Source organism: Drosophila rhopaloa, unplaced genomic scaffold, assembly GCF_018152115.1.
Source record: "Drosophila rhopaloa isolate 14029-0021.01 unplaced genomic scaffold, ASM1815211v1 contig_178, whole genome shotgun sequence".
In the NCBI taxonomy this organism is placed as follows: domain Eukaryota; kingdom Metazoa; phylum Arthropoda; class Insecta; order Diptera; family Drosophilidae; genus Drosophila; species Drosophila rhopaloa.
Genome location: NW_025335059.1, coordinates 3,391,402 through 3,412,124, shown reverse-complemented (window position 1 = coordinate 3,412,124; position 20,723 = coordinate 3,391,402). Strand labels below are relative to the sequence as shown.

At 42.2% G+C, this 20,723-nt stretch overlaps 4 protein-coding genes across 8 annotated transcripts in view; 3 read left to right on the top strand and 1 right to left on the bottom strand.

Moving 5' to 3' along the window:
• Window positions 1–13,135, top strand: part of LOC108037040 (trophoblast glycoprotein) — a 48,168-nt gene extending 35,033 nt beyond the window's left edge. For all 3 annotated transcript variants that reach the window (XM_044459078.1, XM_044459076.1, XM_044459077.1), the window contains one exon: window positions 10,890–13,135. In XM_044459078.1, the coding sequence (XP_044315013.1) occupies window positions 10,908–12,206 (1,299 nt within the window). In that variant the 5' untranslated portion in view covers window positions 10,890–10,907 and the 3' untranslated portion in view covers window positions 12,207–13,135. The remainder of the gene's footprint in view (window positions 1–10,889) is intronic.
• Window positions 13,136–13,314: 179 nt separating this feature from the next.
• LOC108037041 (kynurenine aminotransferase) lies at window positions 13,315–15,412 on the top strand. 3 transcript variants are annotated; one of them, XM_044458894.1, is made up of 3 exons: window positions 13,315–13,381; window positions 13,973–14,512; window positions 14,571–15,412. In XM_044458894.1, exons 2-3 carry the CDS (start codon window positions 13,973–13,975, stop codon window positions 15,381–15,383), a joined length of 1,353 nt encoding a protein of 450 aa, XP_044314829.1. In that variant the 5' UTR covers window positions 13,315–13,381; the 3' UTR covers window positions 15,384–15,412. The 3 variants fall into 3 exon arrangements, with proteins under 3 accessions (XP_044314829.1, XP_044314830.1, XP_016968965.1); XM_044458895.1 differs by having other exon boundaries at window positions 13,365–13,412; XM_017113476.2 differs by lacking the exon at window positions 13,315–13,381 and adding an exon at window positions 13,694–13,890.
• A 73-nt stretch (window positions 15,413–15,485) lies between these two features.
• LOC108037042 (cytochrome c oxidase subunit 5A, mitochondrial) lies at window positions 15,486–16,270 on the bottom strand. The gene is made up of 2 exons (XM_017113477.2): window positions 16,155–16,270; window positions 15,486–16,088 (listed from the first exon to the last, which is right to left on the bottom strand). Exon 2 carries the CDS (start codon window positions 16,084–16,086, stop codon window positions 15,637–15,639), a length of 450 nt encoding a protein of 149 aa, XP_016968966.1. The 5' UTR covers window positions 16,087–16,088; window positions 16,155–16,270; the 3' UTR covers window positions 15,486–15,636.
• Window positions 16,271–16,316: 46 nt separating this feature from the next.
• On the top strand, window positions 16,317–20,695 carry LOC108037044 (heterogeneous nuclear ribonucleoprotein F). The gene is made up of 7 exons (XM_017113478.2): window positions 16,317–16,450; window positions 16,722–17,109; window positions 17,712–17,843; window positions 18,484–18,628; window positions 19,083–19,228; window positions 19,319–20,040; window positions 20,169–20,695. The coding sequence occupies exons 2-7, from the start codon at window positions 16,740–16,742 to the stop codon at window positions 20,463–20,465; spliced, it is 1,812 nt and encodes a 603-aa protein (XP_016968967.1). The 5' UTR covers window positions 16,317–16,450; window positions 16,722–16,739; the 3' UTR covers window positions 20,466–20,695.
• The last annotated feature ends 28 nt before the right edge of the window (window positions 20,696–20,723 follow it).

Here is a 20,723-nt window from a genome sequence, read left to right as displayed (position 1 = left end):
AATAACCAACATGAAAATGGGTCAAAAAGTCGGTCGTCGCTAAAATTAAAATTTTGAATGCAGATTTTTAGAGAATCCAACCACAAGTCTTTAGAGGTATGCCTCTTTGAAATCGGATTATATTTGGTAAAGTTATGGAATCTAGAAGTCCAATTGTGGGTCACCTTTGGGCAACTCATCTGAAACTTAGACATAACCAACATGAAAATGGGTCAAAAAGTCGGTCAACGCTAAAATGAAAATTTTGAATGCAGATTTTTAGAGAATCCAACCACAAGTCTTTAGAGGTACGCCACTTTGAAATCGGATTATATTTGGTAAAGTTATGGAATCTAGGAGTCCAATTTTGGGTAACTCATCGGAAACTTAGAAATAACCAGCATGAAAATGGGTCAAAAAGTCGGTATTCGCTAAAATGAAAATTTTGAATGCAGATTTTTAGAGAATCCAACCACAAGTCTTTAGAGGTATGCCACTTTGAAATCGGATTATATTTGGTGAAGTTATGTAATCTAGGAGTCCAATTGTGGGTCACTTTTGGGCAACTCATCTGAAACTTAGAAATAACCAACATGAAAATGGGTCAAAAAGTCGGTATTCGCTAAAATGAAAATTTTGAATGTAGATTTTTAGAGAATCCAACCACAAGTCTTTAGAGGTATGCCACTTTGAAATCGGATTATATTTGGTAAAGTTATGGAATCTAGGAGTCCAATTGTGGGTCACTTTTGGGCAACTCATCGGAAACTTAAAAATAACCAACATGAAAATGGCTCAAAAAGTCGGTCATCGCTAAAATGAAAATTTTGAATGCAGATTTTTAGAGAATCCAACCACAAGTCTTTAGAGGTATGCCACTTAGAAATCGGATTATATTTGGTAAAGTTATGGCCGGCTATATCCTATAGCTGCAATATAACTGAACGATTGGAACTTTAGTGTTTGTAAAGTTAGGAAGTTGGGATTTTTTATGGGTTTTATGGTCAACCAATATAATTTACAGAATATTGTGAAAGAGTATATCAACTTCGGCTCCGCCCGAAGTTAGCTTTCCTTTCTTGTTATCAATCAAATAAAGACTACTTTATTGAATAGCCAAAAGTAAAACAAGGTGTAATACAAAAATAATACGTTTTTGTAATAATAATTATGGTTTTACAAGCTTCTTGTATTCTGGGTAATATAATCTCAATATTCAAGGCACTTTAATTTATCGTTCACATTTGTTCGCTTTTCTTCCCACTTTGTACCTCGACCAACTGTTGAGCCCAAACGCTGACCTCTCTAACCCTGTGTCCCAACCCTTCCGCAACCCCCTCCCCCCTCGCTTGGATCCTTTGGCATAGTTCTTAGTCCCAAGGCGCCTGCAACTATTTATAGCCCCCACTCATCTCTACCGCTCGCTGCCCACTTTCCGCTGCTCTCGAAAGCGTGCTACAGTTTTTGTAGCCCTTCTCTGCCCTTTCCCCGCCCCCGCCCCTTTTGGCCACTCCTTGCCAGCCACTTGTCAACTGTTGACGGTTCTTTGTTGTCTGCCTCTTGCTGCCGGGTTCTCCCCCTGGCCCCTCCTTTCCCCCCTGGCTCCTTGCAGCTATGTATGTAGTTGTTGCCGTTTATTCGCCATCTCCGTCTGCTGCCTCACGGGGCTGTCCATTTATCTGTTAAAGCACAAGCAAACAGCAAACAGCAAACAGCCAACAGCCAACGGTAAGCTGAGAACCAGCTGAGAAGCGAGAAGCAGAAAAACAGGAACCATTCAGCCTTGTACAGCTCTATCTCTCTTTCCCTCAGTTTTCTACACAATGAAAAAAAAGTGAAATTTAAAATAAACAATTTTTTAATTAAAATTGTTGGATCGAATTTTTCTAGAAAACCTCCTACTCCGTTTTTATTTTACTGAATTTTTAGGAGCCTCATTAATTTAACAACTGATCTCAATTTTATTGATTATATACAAATATGATACTTATTCTCTGGATCTACCAAATTATTATTTTTATGGTAATATCTTTTGTTTACTGTTAATAATGGGATGGTTAATGCTTAGTTGAATTAAATAATAACAAATCTATTATATCTTCCTAATCATTTGTAAGTCTTCATTTATGTACTTTATTTTTCTCAGTCTACCGAAATACTAGTAAAAGAAAACGTTGGAATTACAGACGATTTTTTTGTTGCCTAATTGAGTCTAATTGGTAAAACTAAAAGTCAAATAAAAAAATACAAAGACAAACTAATCAGTTGCAAAGGCAGGAACAAGTTTTTAATGTTTTTTAATTAAAGCCATTAATTTGATTGTTAATTATAACTTTTTCTGCTGTGTAGAAAAGGACACGGGTGTGTCCTCCATGCATGGCAATCCAATTATCATACGGCCCCTAGGTGCTGCCATGGTGCCCGGCGACTCTAATTGGAAACAAACAGCTTGGCCATGTCTGCGTCCAACCCCCCTCCATACCTCCATCCCACCACCCCCAGCCTACACCGCTAAGAGTCCAAGTCAAAAGCCAGGCCAGTAAAAAGTTGAGCAACAAAAACAGCGGCAAAGAAAGCAGGCAAAAACTGAAGGGGCGGAATAAAAAAACAAATTTTGTAGATTTACATTTCCCCAACTCCTCACGGAGGTCCCATAGAATTTCCAATGCAAAACATTCCCAGACCATAAGAAAAGCTTTAGCTTTGGGTCGAGCCTGCGTTTATTTAAAATTCATTCATTCGCAGTTTTTATGCCACCAAATTGTTGGCCAAGTCTGAGTTTACGTGGGAATAAAAAAAAATATAGGAAAAATAACGAAACACATTTCCCGTCAACGATGAAATCGAAAATATTGAATTGGAAAGCCAAACTCGATGTCACAAACTCCCTTTCCCCCAATTCCATTGCCTGTCGAAAAACAGTTTATAGATTTTTAGGTTTCTTTTTTCGGTTTCAGTTTGGGCCACAGCATAAAGTTGATCGACCAAAAAGCGAGGAAAACGAGACAAAGAGCGCGTTGAAAAGTTTCCGTTGAAAGTGATGGTCAGAAAAGCGAGGAAAATCGGGAGGGACAGATTCAATGAAGCAAAGCGTGTGCCTTGCAGCTTTATTCGTGGTTTTGTTTACGCGAAAAGTGTTTCACAAATTGGATTGATCCCAAAAGTGAAAGCGGAAAACGAAAACAAAAGCAACTTTTGCACGTTAAGTGGAAAGTTGATGCAACCGCAAAAACGTACTTAGCAGTGATTAAAGAACATTATTTGAATAGCTGCATAAATCTCAAGAATTTGTTTATCAATGAAAATAAATTGTTTGTATTCGCAAAGTTAAAAGCTATGCTTTTTAATACTTAAAGCAAACATTTTGCGAATCGAATTTAGCTTGATTTTGACAAATATTTCCTAAACATATTAAGCTTTAGGTCATTGATTATTTAGGTCTTTGAATGTCTTGGGGCATAAGACTGATGTTATTTATACGATAATTCGTAAATATTTAATCGGATTCCAAATACTAATATTTTGTGAATCACCAAAACAACTATATAGTAATCTGTATATTTTCTTAGCTTACAGGCTAATGCGTGAGTATTGTAAAAGGAAGTCGAATACGATTTTACACTCTTATATATAATTTATATATTTGAAACAGGAATACATCAATTCGCAATGCCTTCATTAGCTTATTACTGAAATTTGATTGTATTTTCTAGTCAGTTTCCAACAAACTACAGTTGGACAGGAATTTATGCTGTATTTTACATTACAATAACCTGGATATTTGGGTTTTATTAAACACATTTTCACGTCGTTTTGAACAGTCAAAGCCTTCGAATCCTAGGCAATAAGTCGAACAAAAAGTTTTATGAATTCAGTGCTTTACACTACCAACTGAGGTTTTTACGACACTCCTCCATTTGACAAATAAAAACCAAAATTACAAAAACCAGCCCCAAAATATATGCAAACAAAAACTTTGTAGCACAAGGGCTAAAAAAAAAGCTTAAACAAAACAAGGGAAAAACACAAAAGCGAAAAGAAATACGTCATACGCTTTGGGGGCGGAAAAGGGGTGTGGCTTTGGCGGTAGGCGCTGTGCGATTTGAATGCGACCGCTTTTAATGCAATTTGCAAGTGTCGTGCTAGTTGGGCGCGTTTTGGACGCGTTTCGGGCGCGGCTTGGCCGCGGCTTTTGTCGCATAAATTTGCAAAACAAAGGGGAGGGGGTATGTTAGGAGGGCTGTGGATGGTATCTGGCCAAGCCCTGCAATTCGTAATTGTCGAATGCCCATTCTCACTCTATCTTGCCACATTCCCTTTATGCACTCAAAATACTTTCGATTACTTGTTTTCTAGTTCTTAGAAAAAGTTTCTTTAACCAATTTGTAACCAATTATTTTTGATACACATTCTGTATTAAAACATTTTTCAAAATTATATATATAAATTATATATATCAACATAAACATTTCTTAAATAAACATATGTTTTTGGTAAAATTTAATTTTTATACATAATTTCCCATGGTGTTCTGTCTTATTGTAAATGGCGCTAAAGTATAATAATTTTTATTAACATTAAAAATGGTTAATAATTGTTTTTAAGCGAGATTGTTTTTGCCTTATTCTTACAAAAAAACTTATGGAAAACCACTTAGGTTGCTTACTTTTGACTATACTAAATTTGAATTTAAGTGTAGTGCTGCATTCAATGGATTTTTGACAGCAATTCTTGTTAGGACGACGAAAAAGGGACCGGAGCTGCTGATGCTATAAATGCTGTTCGAGAACGGATTGCAAATGCCGCTTGAAATGTTGTTGCCTCGCTGTTGTTGTTGTTGTGGCTTTAGCTCTTGTTGGCAACACGTGCAATTTTCTGCCTGGTTATATGTATTGGTCAACGTGTTTCGTTTTGGATATTTGTACATCTGCATCTCTATGCGTTCGATGGATGTAGCCGTGTGTGTGCTTTTCTACTTGCACTTAATTCCAGTTTCCAATTTGAATTGGATTTCAGTTTTAAACTCAGACCAATGGCAAATGCAACTTCTTAACTTTCAATTGAGATGTAAAGAATTCTTTGAGTTAGTTTTATAAGTTAATATTTTTTAAAACAGCAACAATTAATTTAATTTGAATTTTCGAGGTAAAGCTAATTTTTGTAATCAGGACCTTGAAATGCAAACTAACTGAGCACCCTTTGGATATTCTGGATAATAGTTAAAGCAAGTAGAAACTTATACACAAGAAAAAACATTTTAAGTGCCAAAGGGAAACTTCCTCCGAAATGCACTTTATATAGCAGCTTGCAAAACACGTGCTGGCCACAGGTTTATGCCATTATCCCCATTCTCCCGGCTTCACCGCTATTGACCCCACTCACCTAATGACCTATCGTACACCTACTTTTCACGCCCCCAAGCCGCTCGCCTGCACCTGGTTAACCACATCATAAACCTGGAGTCTGCTCCGCCCACATGCCCCATTGCCATATTGCCAGTGGTGCATGAGTGTGTCTTTAAAAGACCGCAAAGCCACAATTCACACTCTTGGCCAACTTTCACATTTCCTTTACATTTACCCCGCAACTTTCCGTTTTGGCGTGTGAAAAACTTCGCAGACTTTCCAGCTCCGAAAGAGGGAGAGCTCCCACTTACTTGGCCATTGAAGTGCAATTAGCTGTCTGCTAATTACATAGTCCAAGCGGATGCGAAGGCTCTGACCAAGAAGCAATGGTGATCCTGCCACGCTCATGGAGTTCCCCTCCATTGTGGCTCCCGTGCTCTGCCAGACTCGTATATTTTGCACCTCGCACGGCGCACTCATAATGAAATTATGAAGCCAACGTGCACCAATTTCATATTGTGGCGGGCACTCTTCCTCGACCTTTCTGCTCCGCCCATCCTCCTCCTTTTTCCGCTCTTCCGCTCCTGGTGAACTTTCCTAATTGAGTTTCATGCGGACAGGACGGGACAGGATAGTAAACCATGCCGGGACTGCAGTTGCGTTTAATTGCATTGGCAAGGAGAGCGCGGTCCTCAAAAGCGAGTGCCACCATCTGAGCAACCGCCAGCAGGTTGACAATGAACATGGCCAAAAGGGAAGCTTAAGGTGGGGAGATATGGCCAAGGGCGGAACCTCGACAAGTGTTGCCTACTTACACGCGTCTCGCTCCGCGGGCAGTCAATAGGGGCATAAACAACCCCGAAAGAAAACCACGGTCTCTTCCGTAATTCAGCACCACACTGGGAGAAATAAATCAGCAAATTAGTTAAAAGTTTGTCACTACCACTCACTGATTGATATGTTTGTATCAAAATATGAATGATAATTATAATGATGTAATAACAATTAGATGTGTATGCAAATTAAACCCCCTTTTAACACTTTAATTACTTACTAATGGAATCACTAAACCAGCACAACATTTTCATTTTAAGAGTGATTAAATGGGTAAGGAACTAAAAGCCTTTTTTTAGTTTAAGGGTATACGTTTTGAAATCCTATATTTCACTAAACAATAAGTGTAACGAAAAACTCTTTGAATACATTTTCCCTGCTCACTTAAGTTTCTTGCAGCTACGACTCGCAACCTTGATGTTAGATTAGTGTTTGCTCACTGGAAGACCAGTCGCCTACTTAAAAACTGCTGGCAAACCCGCGAAAATTTATTGCCAGCCAAAGAACAGTTAGATGGCCATTTTCGGGTGCTGGCAGAGGACCTGGAGCTGGAGCTAGAGTTGGCGAAAAGCTTTTAAACATTTCAACATTTCTCACTGCCGCTTAATGACTGCCGGGCAGGACATTAAACGCTTGTTGGCCGCATTAGGATTTCCGTAATGCAGTTGGCAGAGCGGGGCGAGCAGCACTTCACCACCGCCTCCTCTTCTCCTCCTGCTCCTCCCCTCGTCCTCCTGCCATTTACCCAGTTGGATGCGAGTTGCAGCTGCGAAATTCACTCTGAAGAGCTTTTCATTCGCAAGTGTTGCCCGAAAGTATGCAACGAGTTGTGCCAACAATGAAATTTGACTGGCGAAACTCCCAAGGACACCACGCCCCACCCCAAAAGTGGGGGCGTGGCGTCGCCTTTCAGTGCGAGAAACGGTAAGAGCCTTGGCCACAGCATCCGATTGAGCAGAGCTGCGATAATGGAGACATCTGCTCAACAATTTTAAGGGGATCCTGAACGGTCGGGGGATTATTTAATGAGGAGCTTAAGCAGAGCGTTGCAGTATTTTAGTTAAACTAGAAATGGTTTAGCATGTTCAAGGTGAAAAGTTAAGAACTGGTTGTAAAAAGTAGTTTTATATTTAAGTTGTACGACGTTACAAATTACAACAATACCTTATGGGGGACAGGAGCCTAATTAATCACAGTTTTTATAATGTAACAAAGCTAACTACCAAATGTATTACCCTTCCCTGCATAAAGTAAATTCTGTTTTAATTGTACCTATAATTAAAAACGTTAAGAACTTGAACACATCCAACTGACTAGATCCATATTTCATCATAATTAGTTGGTTTTATTTATTAATTAAATTTAATCCGATGGAAAATTTATAAAATGATAAATTTGACTCTTAAATTTAATAATAATAAAGATACAGCTAGGCAAACCTCCCTCAATAGCACCGAAATGCACACTAAATTCTCAATCAAGGGCAGAACAAAGCAAAACCTGTGAAAACGCATAGATACAATTTGTGTTCATCAAATGTTAAATGATGGTGATAGGGGAAATTGGAGGGGGATGGTCGAAAGTGGACCTAATTGGCTTTCATTAGTTGGCATAAGCTGCATTTAGCTTCCCTCTGGAATGTTCTGACACCATTCCGCCGCGTCCGCATCTCTTCATATACCGCCATACAGTTATGCTCTAATTAGACCATACAACCATATCCATGTACACAAAGTCAACCACAAATGAACGCATACAAAGCATGCAATGCTTGCACCGTGCATTGCCAATTGAGGGACCACCTTTAATTCCACTCCCATATTCGTCATTGCTACTCCACCTGCTCCGGCCATGTCCTGCTCCTCCTGTTCGTCCTGCTCCTCCTTTGTGTTGCAACTGCCAAGTGCCTGGCACTTCACCACTAACGAATTAAAATACGAGAGGGACAGAGGTGGAATTAGAGCGGGAGTCATGCGAATGCAAAGCACGTAAAAAAACTCGAAAAATATTAACAAACAAGAATGGTAATGTTGGTTTCGCAAACCGAAATATAGCATACCTTTGCAGATTGCTTTGAATTTCCAAGAAATGTTGATTTCAGAACGTAAAATGGCATACTGCGGCGGAATATAATTGTTAAGTACAAAAGTATAGTTGCCTGAATCCGTGCAAAGAAAGTGCTCCCCTATAAATATTTCGGTTTATTATTTTAAAAAATATATATTTTTATATGTATTTTTTAAACAATTGATATATCTTTAGGAACATAATTTGTGAAGGCTAGGTTTATAATTAAATTTATTGTCGAACTGTTCACAAAATGAAACTAATTAATTAGAAATAATGGATATAAATATAAGTAAAAGCTTTTTAACGTACATATATATATGTATATATTATCAGACACTTTCAGAATATACCTGTTTAATATTAATAAAGTAGAAATTAACCTATAAAAACTATTCAGAATGTTGTTGCTTTTAAAAATAGCAATCTCCCGTCCCCATTATATAATTTTTTTGTCAGTTCAAACACTTTTTTTGTAAATAAAATATACCTTTCGTAAGAGTATAAAGACACACACAAAAATGTTCACCGTTATTATTTTGCTTGCGCTGGCTACATACATATTATATTATTGTAGTTGCTTGCCTTTGTTGTTGCTGGCTGCTGCTGTTTCTTTTCTGTATTATTATTATTTTACGCGCATGCATAAATTCCAACGAGAAGCGAACCGAGTGCAGTAAAGAAAGAACAAATGTTGTTTGGTTGCCTTATTATTGCAGTGGAATGGCCGGGGGAATTACGGTTGGGGGGGGCTTGGAATGGGTTGGAGATGGGGGTGGTGAAGGTGTAGGTGGGGAAGTGGGGAGGTTCCTTCGAGGTGTATGTTATTGCAACAGTAAACACACAAAGCAAACAACAACAAAGACATAAAAGTTGAAATTAAAGTAAAACTGCAGAGGGGAAGGAGGTGAAAAGTGTGGCCGCTTGTTAGTCCGACAAACCGGAAGTGACTCACATGCACACTTTCATACATCCAGCGTTTACTTTCAGCGGCAGATTCAAGTGTAGTACAGCTTTGTGCTTTGTTTAGGCCCTTTGTTTCTCACTTTTACCTTGGCTAAACGAGAAGGCTGAAATGTTTGTGGCTGAATTGTTTGCATCCAAAGAGGAAAACTAAACATTACCCGAATTCTTATCCAATTCCACACTCCACTTATATTGCTCTAATTAGTAAATATTTCTGATTTGTGGTGGATAAATATTTGAAAATTTGTAAAGTTAATTTGCATTTACCTAACCATCATAAACATACTCTCGGAAACAGGCAACGTAATTGCCAGTCGAGATAATTGAGTGGACTCCAGAGGAGCAGAGTTGGTGGCGTCCAGCTGGGCCCATTAAAACGCCGTTAGTTTTCAATTTTCCCTGGCTGGAATTTGATGCGCTCATTAGCATCGAGTGACCCTTGGTCAGGCGCTTCGTTCAACAACAGCAGAGTCCAATTGGAAGCACCCTCCTAACAAGGAGATGAATGGGCAGATGGCGAGATCCCATTCACGCCAGGATAGGGGCTCCATTTTGGCTATTCTCTTTCAGATCCTTCGGGGTTGCCAAGCCATCAGCTTTTTCAAATCAAACTGCACCAATTAAATCGGCTTTAAAAACAGTCCGGTTTAAATTTCGGAGCAACACTAGTTGTAAATGGTACTAATTGGTTTCAAAACTTTTTTGTGTACACATTGATTAATTGATGATGACCTTTATTGTTTTCCCGTAAATACACTTTCTGTATTGTTTATTTATCTATACAAATGCTTAGTCTTCGGTCATTTAGTCTTGAATTTAATATAACAAAAAACGTAGTCTTCGGACATTTAATTTATAGGTACTAAGAGTAAACCATTTAATTAAGTCTCTGTTTTTAACAGACCAATTTCATTTTAAGCATCAGTTATTTTTTAGTGTGGGTAAATATTGGCAAATTAAAATTTGGTTCTCTGTCTCCTCTAAGTGTTTCCACTCCGGTCTTGGGCATTTCGCACACCACCCCCGAATTCTCTAATAAACTCACTCATAAACACACACACTCGCTCGCACTAAACAAATAGCAATAAAAGCCGAAAAATAATCAGGTTTACGGCGGCTCCTTCAGTTTCTGCTCCTGCTGCGGTTGGATGACTACCCCAGCTCGCCGGAGTGCCCTTCTGGCGTTTGTTGTGCTCCCAACGCCGAAAAGTTGGCCACTGAACAGAAATTACCCATACACCGCGTGGGCCGATGATTAAGATGGGCGCGGAGAACGAGGAGAGATACCCTTGCCGTTGAGGTGTGGCACAGTGCTCCGGTTTTCATAAGCACATAAATCTGCAACTTGTGGAGCATAAATAAGCTGCCCGTTCAGTAATTCGGAGAGAGGGGGTCTACACCGTGGCTATTGCTGGCAGGTAGCTGTACAAATTTAGTCGGTCTCTGCGGCTTGTGCGCCACTTTAAAATGCATTAGAATCCAATAAACCATTTTACTATCGCACACAAGCAAAACCTCTACGATGCTTTGAGGAATAAATTAATTTACAATTGTCGTTTAAGAAAAACCAATACACTATTTAGACCTAAATACGTTTTTCTTGTTGAAAAGCAATACCAAATTAATCTATTTGATATAAAATGAAATCAAATAGAGCATTATTTTATAACATTTTTGTATGTGTTGTATTAATTGCAGACACCAAATCCCGGAGACATGCATCCCACCGAACTGAGAAGACTGGTGCTGGGCGTCGTCATCGCGACCATCGGCCTGGCGCTGGGAGCAGGAGGAGTCCTGGGCGAGAGTTCGTCCACCTGCGGACCCAACTTCCCTGCGGCATGCAGCTGCGGCAAGGAGTTGTACGAGAGCGAACAGCAGTACGTTGTGAACTGCACGAACGCTGGACTGCGGAACACCAGTGTGCTGGAGTTCATGCCCGAGCAGGTCGAGGTGCTCATCTTCACGGGCAACCGGATTGCCGAGTTGCCGTGGAACGTCTTCGGCAGCATCAACGACTACAAGCAGCTGCGCATCGTGGACATGAGCAGCAACCACATCCGCGAGATTCGCGGCAAGAGCTACCATCATGTGCCGCGTGTGGAACGTCTGATCCTCAACCACAACAATCTAAGCATCTCGCGGTTCGACGATGAAGTGAACCATCACCATCCGCGCGTCTTCTCAAACTTCATAAACCTGCAGAGTCTCCATCTTACCGATGCCTTCGAGGACAACAGTTCGCCGCAGCTGAGCGAGGATCTGCACGACATCTTCGTCAACAGCCAGCTTGTGAAGCTGCAGAAGCTCCATCTGGAGCAGAACGAGATCACGCACTTCAAGGACCGCAATGTCTTCTGCGACCTGCCCTCGCTGCGTGACCTCCACCTGGGCGACAACGAGCTGCGTGACGTCAACTTCGAGGTGCGTTGCCTGAACAACCTGCGCTTCCTCGATCTGGAGCGGAATAAGTTCGGCTTCGTCAAGCCCAGCGATCTGCGGGTGCTCAACGAGCTGGAGGAACGCCCCAACCGCACGGCCAACCTGATCGTGGACTTTAACCTGAACCCCTTCGTCTGCGACTGCCGCATCGCTCCCTTTCGCACGTGGATAACCAGCACCCAGGTGACGGTGCGCAACAAGGACAGCCTGATGTGCTTTCACTCGCCGGGCCGCGTGGACTCCTCACCCGCCCACCTCCTGCAGATGGATATGGCTCAGTGTGCGGACGCCATTGCCGCCGCTGCCACGATCCTGAACACCGCCGAGGAGGAAAAGCTCTACGGAGGAGCCGAGGCGTCTATCCAGCCGCAGGCTCACATCAGCGGACACACGGCCACTCTGATCTTCCTGCTGATCGTGCTCAGCATGATCCTGCTGGGACTTCTGGTGGCGCTCGTCTACGTCAGCCGTGACAAGTTGAAGTACATGATCACGCCGGTGTTTGACAACGTGGCCAAGAAGGTGCAGTACACATCGATCAAGGACGAGGACTGCCCGGAGGTGCACGTTTAGAGACTACACAAGAATACTTCACAGGATCAACATAAGAAAAGAAAAGGGAGAGGATAGAAAGCCCGGTTTCCATTTTGAAATCCGATGAAAAGTAACGCCATTTGAATTCTAAAAATTTATTCGGATTCACAAGAGTTTATGCGATTTTAATTTCCTTGAGCTGTAAAGATTTCTTTAATAGAACAAAATCTTTGTAAACAATTTTTAAAAAAGCTTGATCGGAATTGAACCCGAGACCGGGCCTATAGCCTCAGTTTCGTTTTTGCCATTCGCGTTACGCAAAACGTGTGCCATTCACAGCAGAAGGGAATGAGAAGGAGGAAACAATTGGATCACTTTATAGTCCTAACCCGAATCAGGACTCCATCCTCTTGTTTCGTAGTACTTAAGCCTATTGTTGCATTTACAACAGATGGAAAAAATTACTGCAACACAACCATATTACACAGACAACAAACACACAATTTCGTTAGTTTTAGCGGTTTTCTAACTTAACCTTAAGTCAGTTATGCGTTCTATGATTTCTACACAAAGGAATCGTACGAGATCAGAAGGCAAAGCGGGCCTGTAACAACCGATTTGACCACACATATATAGTGACATATATATATATAGAAACAGACACATCTATATACATGCATATATCGTAACAAACACTTTAGTGTTATCTGTGATTTAAGTTTAGTAGCTTTACTTTGTTAAAACTCTGCAGAACGAACATTTGAAATCGATATTGGTAAAAAAAAAAAAACTTTAATTCTTTTATAGCATAACAGATTATTCTATTCTTAAAAAAATGTAAAATGTTTGGATGCTTAATATGTTATTAATCAATTAATTTGTCAATTATACTAGCTATACGATGATTTCGCCCTTGATTAACTACCATTAACAAGCATTTTTTATAAATAAACTTTTGAAAAACGAAAGTGTACGTCTTTTTAATTTATAGAATTATTCAAGAAGGACACCTTTTTGACTAAAAAGTATTTTTATATTAATAAAACGGTTATTGGATTTGAATTTTGACAGTTAGCCGCTATCGATGTGATAGTTCGTGATTTTAGTGGCACCCCTGGTTTCAGCTATCGATAACCGCGTACCCAAAATTCAGTGTATTTTCCAACACTTCTTTGCCCGCCGTCTAAAAAAATAATAAAACTATTGTTTATTTTGTGAGTTCCAGTTTTATAGATATATTCTAAGGTGTTTTAAAGTTATAGTAAATATTTTAGAGTACAAATTTTGTTGTTTCTATTTGAATCTTTATTAATGTGCTTTATTGACAAGGTCCAGGCTGGCAACTAAAAATGATCGTGTTAAATTTCAACTTATCGTTCGAATAAGTTATCATTAAATTTCTAATAATATTTATTTCACAAGCTACCAGCTGGCAGTGATATGTATGGTTTATTGCAGCTGTTCTTAGGTGAATTTCAATGTAATTTGCAATTTCAGTAGTACTTTCCACGTATTTGTTTATTTGCATATTACATTGTGCAAGTGTGTGTGAGCGCCTTAAACAAACCCGTATTCGCATATAGATATTCCGCTAGTCTAATCAGAATTCAGTGCCATTATGCAACGTCACTGCGCTCCAGCGTTTAATTCCAACAATTGCATTTAACCAGTGATATTTTATTGTTACATTGAAGATCAAACATTAGACACACAGACAGGCAAAGTGCGTGCTTATCGCTCAATAAACCGACACGCGGTGATAAGAGCAAAGGGAGCAATCAGTCACTAAAGTCACCTTCTTTCAGATGCTTCGCAGCTGCCGATTAACCCTATCCGCCGCCAAGAGAAGCCTGCAGGCTCAGATCCAATTTCAAGTCCAGCGCCAGCAGCAAACCGCCTGTAGCATGGACAAGTTCGATCTGCCCAAGAGATTGCAGGGCAGCACGCCCAGCGTCTGGAACGAGTACATCGCCCTAGCCATGCAATACAAGCCATTGAATCTGGGCCAGGGATTCCCCGACGATGCCGCCCCCGAGTACGTGACTCAGGCGCTGGCGGACATTGGCAAGGACGAGAATCCTCTCCTGCATCAGTACACTCGCGGCTACGGGCACGTCCGGCTGGTCAATGCGCTCTCGAAGCTGTACAGCGGTCTTGTCGACAAGGAACTGAATCCCCTCAATGATATCCTGATTACCTCTGGCGCCTACGAAGCGCTCTACTCCACCATCATGGGCCATGTGGACGTTGGCGATGAGGTGATAATCATTGAGCCCTTCTTCGACTGCTACGAGCCAATGGTCAAGATGGCTGGCGGAGTGCCCCGCTTTATTCCCCTCAAATTGGTGAGAAAAGCCATGGAAAACTTAGAATAGTTCTCATATTTAAAAGCCCCATTTGTAGAGCAAAACGGAGGGTCCCATCAGCTCGGCGGACTGGGTGCTGGACGATGCCGAATTCGAGAGCCTGTTTAACTCGAAAACCAAGATGATAATCCTGAATACACCCCACAATCCAATTGGAAAGGTCTTCAACCGTAAGGAGCTGGAGCGGATTGCCGAACTTTGCCGCAAGTGGAACGTACTATGCGTGTCGGATGAGGTGTACGAGTGGCTTGTCTTTGACGGAGCGGAGCACATCCGCATCTGCACACTGCCGGGCATGTGGGACCGTACCATCACCTTGGGTTCGGCGGGCAAGACCTTCTCCGTGACCGGCTGGAAGATCGGATGGGCTTACGGACCAGCCCAGTTGATCCGCAACCTGCAGATGGTGCACCAAAACTCGGTATACACCTGTCCCACGCCCCTGCAGGAGGGCGTGGCGCGAAGCTTCGAGGTGGAACTGGCTCGTCTGGGCAAGCCGGAGAGCTACTTCCTCAGCTTGCCGCGCGAACTTAAGCAGAAACGAGACTACATGGCCAAATTCTTGACCGATGCCGGTATGCGACCCACCATTCCCGAGGGCGGCTACTTTATGCTGGCTGACTGGTCGCCTCTGACGGACAAAGTCGATCTGAGCTCCGAGCCAGACAAGCACCGCGACTACAAGTTCACCAAGTGGATGACCAAGAACATGGGCCTGCAGGGCATTCCGCCCAGCGCCTTCTACAGCGAGCCCAACAAGCATCTGGGCGAGGACTTTGTGCGCTACTGCTTCATCAAGAAGCAGGAGAACCTGGACAAGGCGGCCGAGCTACTCGGCAAGTGGAAATAGTCGCCGGACAATAAACGAATTTGTTTCAATTGCTTTGTTTATCTCTGCCGAACTGCAGTTCCCTAACCTTGGTGTTATGCAACCAAGAGGGAAACAACCAAGTGCTGGTGTGGTAGCCTTACTCCAATCTCCATTTATTAATAATCCAACAACATGTTCATCCGCACCATACATTGGATGGGTAGCTAGTGTCGCTGTACTGTGTGTATTATCGTGTGTTGTGTATTTAAACTAGTCCAGCAGAGTGCTCTGCTTAGGCATCGTACACGGACTTCAGGGCCAATTCGGGCTTGTCGTAGCCCAGCTCCTCGATGGTTGGGATACCCAGCTCCTGCAGCGTGGGAGTGATCTTCTCCAGCAAGTAGGGGTAGAGGGTGGCCTTCTGGTCGCCGCACTTGTCCTTGCATCCCTCCAGCCACCTGATGGCCAAGGCGATGTCGTTGACGCGACGGGTGGCGCGTAGACCGGCCTCGATGATCTTGGGGCTGGGCACCAGATCCATGCCCAGCAGATCGTTCATGCCCTTACGGATCTCCCAGCCGTCGATTCCATCGCGGCTGAAGTACTTCTCGTAGCGCTTGTCGAACTCCTCTGCCGATTCCTCGGTTCCGTGCAGACAGCGCACGGCGGCCACGCGCGACGATGTGCCGACGAGGCTGCCGCGGAGGGCACATGCCAGATTGCGGGCCGTAATGCTCAACATGGCTGCGTTTTCGGACAGAAAAATGCTGTTTAATTGCAAAAATTTGGTTAAGTAACAGCTCGACTCACTTTTCTTGTTCTTGCTACTTTTCACACGGGTATGACAGATCTGAGAGACGGTTGGCAGCGCCTGCGGGCCAGGGATGGGAAACTATCATTTGTCAGGGACTGGCAGCACTGGCATAACAAACACAGGACATCGATAGTCGCAGAAAACAATCGATAAGAAGTGTTCCATCGCTAATACACCATCTCTACCATCTTGACGCGTGCTCTTTAAAAGCAAACTCTCTGAAAAATCGTGTGTAATAGCCTATCTGGATAAAGCACAGAAGATATAGCAAGTTGCGGAAGTGCAGAAAAAGGTAAACCAATCAAATTGATACCAAGTGTGGTTTTTCCAACCGTATATTTTGCGTACAAGCCGTGCAAATTGACATGCGCGATTAGGGGTGACTAGAAATCAAAATGGCGTACGCAATGCAAAAAAAGGAAGCAAGCGTCGCACTTGAGAATCACCGGTTGAAAAAATCGCATTTACACAGTTTATATTACTCAGAACTTGTCAACTGATCGAACATACTCTTTCCCACTCACATCCGATAACTGATACAACCGGTTAATCCCGATTTGCAGACAAAGAGCGACTGAAAAATGGCAAACGCAGACGTGCAGTTCAACTACGGCCAGCAGGGCAATGGCGAGAACTTCAACGACGACAGCAGCCAGCAGCAGGACGACGACGACCAGTACGACGGTGACGGCAGCGTGAAGATCGAGAATGTGGGCGAGAGCCCCAAGTTCGTCCGCCTGCGCGGTCTCCCGTGGTCCGCCACGCACAAGGAGATCCTCGACTTCCTGGAGAACGTGAACGTGACCAATGGCTCGGCGGGCATCCACCTGGTCACCAGTCGCGTTGACGGCAAGAACACCGGCGAGGCTTACGTGGAGGTGGCCACCCAGGAGGACGTCGAGGAGGCGCGGAAGCTGAACAAGGCCAGCATGGGCCACCGCTACATTGAGGGTTTGTTTGCCACACAACTGACTGTATTTGAAATTAGCCGTAGCAGTAGGGTAGTTTAAAGATAGTAGTGATTTGTATTACGTCTCTCTGCATATATTTTTATTGTCTCAATCAGCACCATAGTCTGTCTGATATTACTTACAATAGTTTGGCAATCGTTAATTTGTCAAAGCCAAAAATAATAATTTTTTTGCCAATTGATTTTTTTCGAGGTCTGAAGGTAAAATAATATTATTTTATTATATATATTATTGGGAATAATGCTTTGTAAGAAGCCTTTATCATTTTGGAAAATGTTAGGGTGAAATGAATATACAACAGGAAGGTCGCTTTCAAGAGTAATAATTTTTTTTTTAAATACATATATAGTTTCTACTTTTGGTCATACCATTAATTTCTAATCAGGTGTAAATAAAATATAAACAAAAATAGGTATTTTTGAGGACTATCAATTTGACATCGACCATTTGTGATCATTATTATTCGCAGTTGTCATTAAAACTGTTTTTGCATGTTAGAGCTTTCAACTGAAAACACAATCAGTAGGCAAAATAAAAGTTGTTTCTTCTACGATTTTACTTATATATATTTTCTTTCTTCAGTCTTCACCGCCACTCCCAAAGAGGCCAAGGAAGCCATGCGGAAGATCAGCGGTCACGGCACTGCCTTCGTTGTTAAGCTTCGAGGTCTGCCGTACGCCGTCACCGAGCAGCAGATCGAGGAGTTCTTCTCTGGTGAGTGTCCATCCCCCGACCCCCATTTCGTATTGGTAGGCACAAGGAGCAAAGACAGTGGTTGACCGCATGTATTTCTTTTTGCACTTCGTTTGAGATATGGCCTACGGTCCCTCTTCATCTACACCTTTCATTCAATTACACATGCTAAACAGTACATATTTTCGGGCAACGAATTGCAGGCCCTTGCATTTGTGTAATGGGTTCAGCGGTGTACGCAGCTCCTTCCAAAGTCAACGGCTGAGAGTTGACGCGGTCACGTCCGCTTGTCCGATAAATCATTATTTCATTGGTCATATAACCCAGTTTACTTGGTTTACCATCATTTCACCCTTTTTAAACTGAGCTTCACACTTCAACGATTTACAGGAGCTGAGTTTTGTAATACATTGTGGTCGTGGAATCTCGATTGTAACATTGACATCTTTTTTGCGGATCGTGTTTCGACTGCAATAAATTTTTTATTTAAGCAACTGTTGCTGACTCCGTGAGCCTGCAAAAGTTCTGCGATGCAAGAACTAACTATACCATTTATCAACCTCTGTATTGTTGTTTCTCTATCTAAGCTTAACCTTGCATAATGTATATATATGAAATCTATATATTTGTATAAATCTTTGTTGGTTATCGTCATGGGCAGGGTTGGAAATCAAAACGGATCGGGAGGGCATACTTTTTGTTATGGACAGAAGGGGTCGTGCAACTGGGGAAGCTTTTGTTCAGTTCGAAAGCCAGGACGACACTGAGCAAGCCTTGGGCCGAAATCGGGAAAAAATTGGGCACAGGTGGGTTTCTAATTCATCATATCTTCTACAACAAAACAGCTGAAATTAAAACATAAAGTGGTAATCAATTGTGAACTTGTTGAAACACACAAGGCAAAATACAACACAAAATTTCCTTAGATTATTCACTAAATATAAAACTACTTTTATCATACCTAATTTCTATTTCAGTCACCGACAAACCAATTAGCAACAATTTCCAATAGCTATGGGTCTGGTGGGGCTCTTAATACTTGTTTAAGCGCCAGCATGTGCTTAATCTAACATAATATAACCTTGAACAGAGTTGTTTTCATTAGTCTTTATAACCAATATCTTTTCAATTGTCTCATTTTGGATTCCTTTTTTATTTTGTGATATGTAATAGTTAAACATCAAAAGAAAAACACCACCGACCCTAGCATATTTAAACTACAACTTTTAAAATTAATGTTTTCTGTTTTGATTCATATAGGTATATTGAGATATTCCGTAGCTCAATTGCTGAAATGAAAAGGGCCACAGGCGCCGGCGGTGGCGTCGGAGGACGCCCAGGACCGTATGACATACGTGATCGTGGAGCCAATCGAGGTGGTAATGATTTCGGCGGAGGACGCAATGGTAAGATTGCTGTTAAGTCATAAATAACTTACGAAAGAGACAACGTGAATATATATTACTACAGATAATCTCATTTATTTATTTTAACAGATTGGGGCAACAATGGCAACTTCGGTGTTGGTGCCAACAATATGCTGGGCTTCAACAACCTGCCAAGCTTGATGAACTCCGGCAATTTTGGAAACAACCAAGGAAATAGTGGAAATTTCGGAAATAATTCTGGGCCCAGCAATTTCGGCAACTTTGGTGGCGGCAACAACAACGCCGGCGGTGGAAACTCCGGAAACTTTGGAAATAATGGCGGTGGTAACGGAGGAAACTTTGGAAACTTCGGCAACAACGGAGGCGGGAACTTCGGCGGCAACAACAACGGCGGCGGAGGCTTCAACAGTGGCAACAACTTTGATTCGCCAGGAGGCAATAATAATTTTGGAAACAATGGCGGCTCCAATTTTGGCAACAATAGCGGAGGAGGCTTCAATAACGGAGGCAACTTTGGCTCGTCAACTGGCGGTGGCAATTTTGGTCCTATCGGTGGCGGTCGCAACAACAACAGCGGCAACTTTGGAAACTCTGGGTTCGGAAACTTTGGAGGTAACAACAATAATGGAAACGGTGGCTCCAACTTCGGGGGTGGCAACAATGGCGGCGGTGGTGGCTTTAACAATGGCTCAAACTTTGGCGGTGGCAACTCCGCTGGAGGCGGTGGCAATTTTGGCCCCATCGGCGGAGGCCGGGGCAATGATGCCGAGCATTATACCATCCACATGCGAGGACTTCCCTACACTTCCTTTGAAAATGACGTTTTCAAGGTACGTTTAGTTTAATGAAAACCAAAATTAAGCATATCATTCACTAAAGTATTTTCTTTATAAGTTGTAAAGAAAAAGATTTGAAGATTTTCAATTAACACTTAAATAAAACCAATTTTTCATTTCAGTTCTTCGAACCCATTCGGCCCGCTAATGTGCGGATCAACTACAACAAAAAGGGTCTGCACAGTGGAACTGCTGATGCCTACTTCGACACCTACGAGGATTCACAGGTGGCCATGAAGCGCCACCGAGAGCAGATGGGTTCGCGCTACATTGAGCTGTTCTACGACGGAAAGACCCGGGGTGGAGCCAATGGAAACAACAGTGGCGGAAACGGAGGTGGTAATGGTGGCGGCGGAATGGGCAACAATGGCGGCGGCGGCGGAGGCAACGGTGGCGGTAACTTTTCGCGACGTATCTGAAAACTTCCATAGTTCCGATTACATTGAAATTAATGTAGACGCAAGTATTTCATAATTTTATGATGAAGCCGAAACTGTAAACCGCTATGGCAACATTACAACCACGTAAACCACTTAACTATCAAACAGATTTCCGACAGAGACAATTGGTCCGACTTAGAAACCACATTTCTGATTGTAAGCCAATGAACCATCAAGAATAAAGAGCACACTCTTATTTAAGTACTTTATTCTTTAGAAATTTCAATCCTAATATTT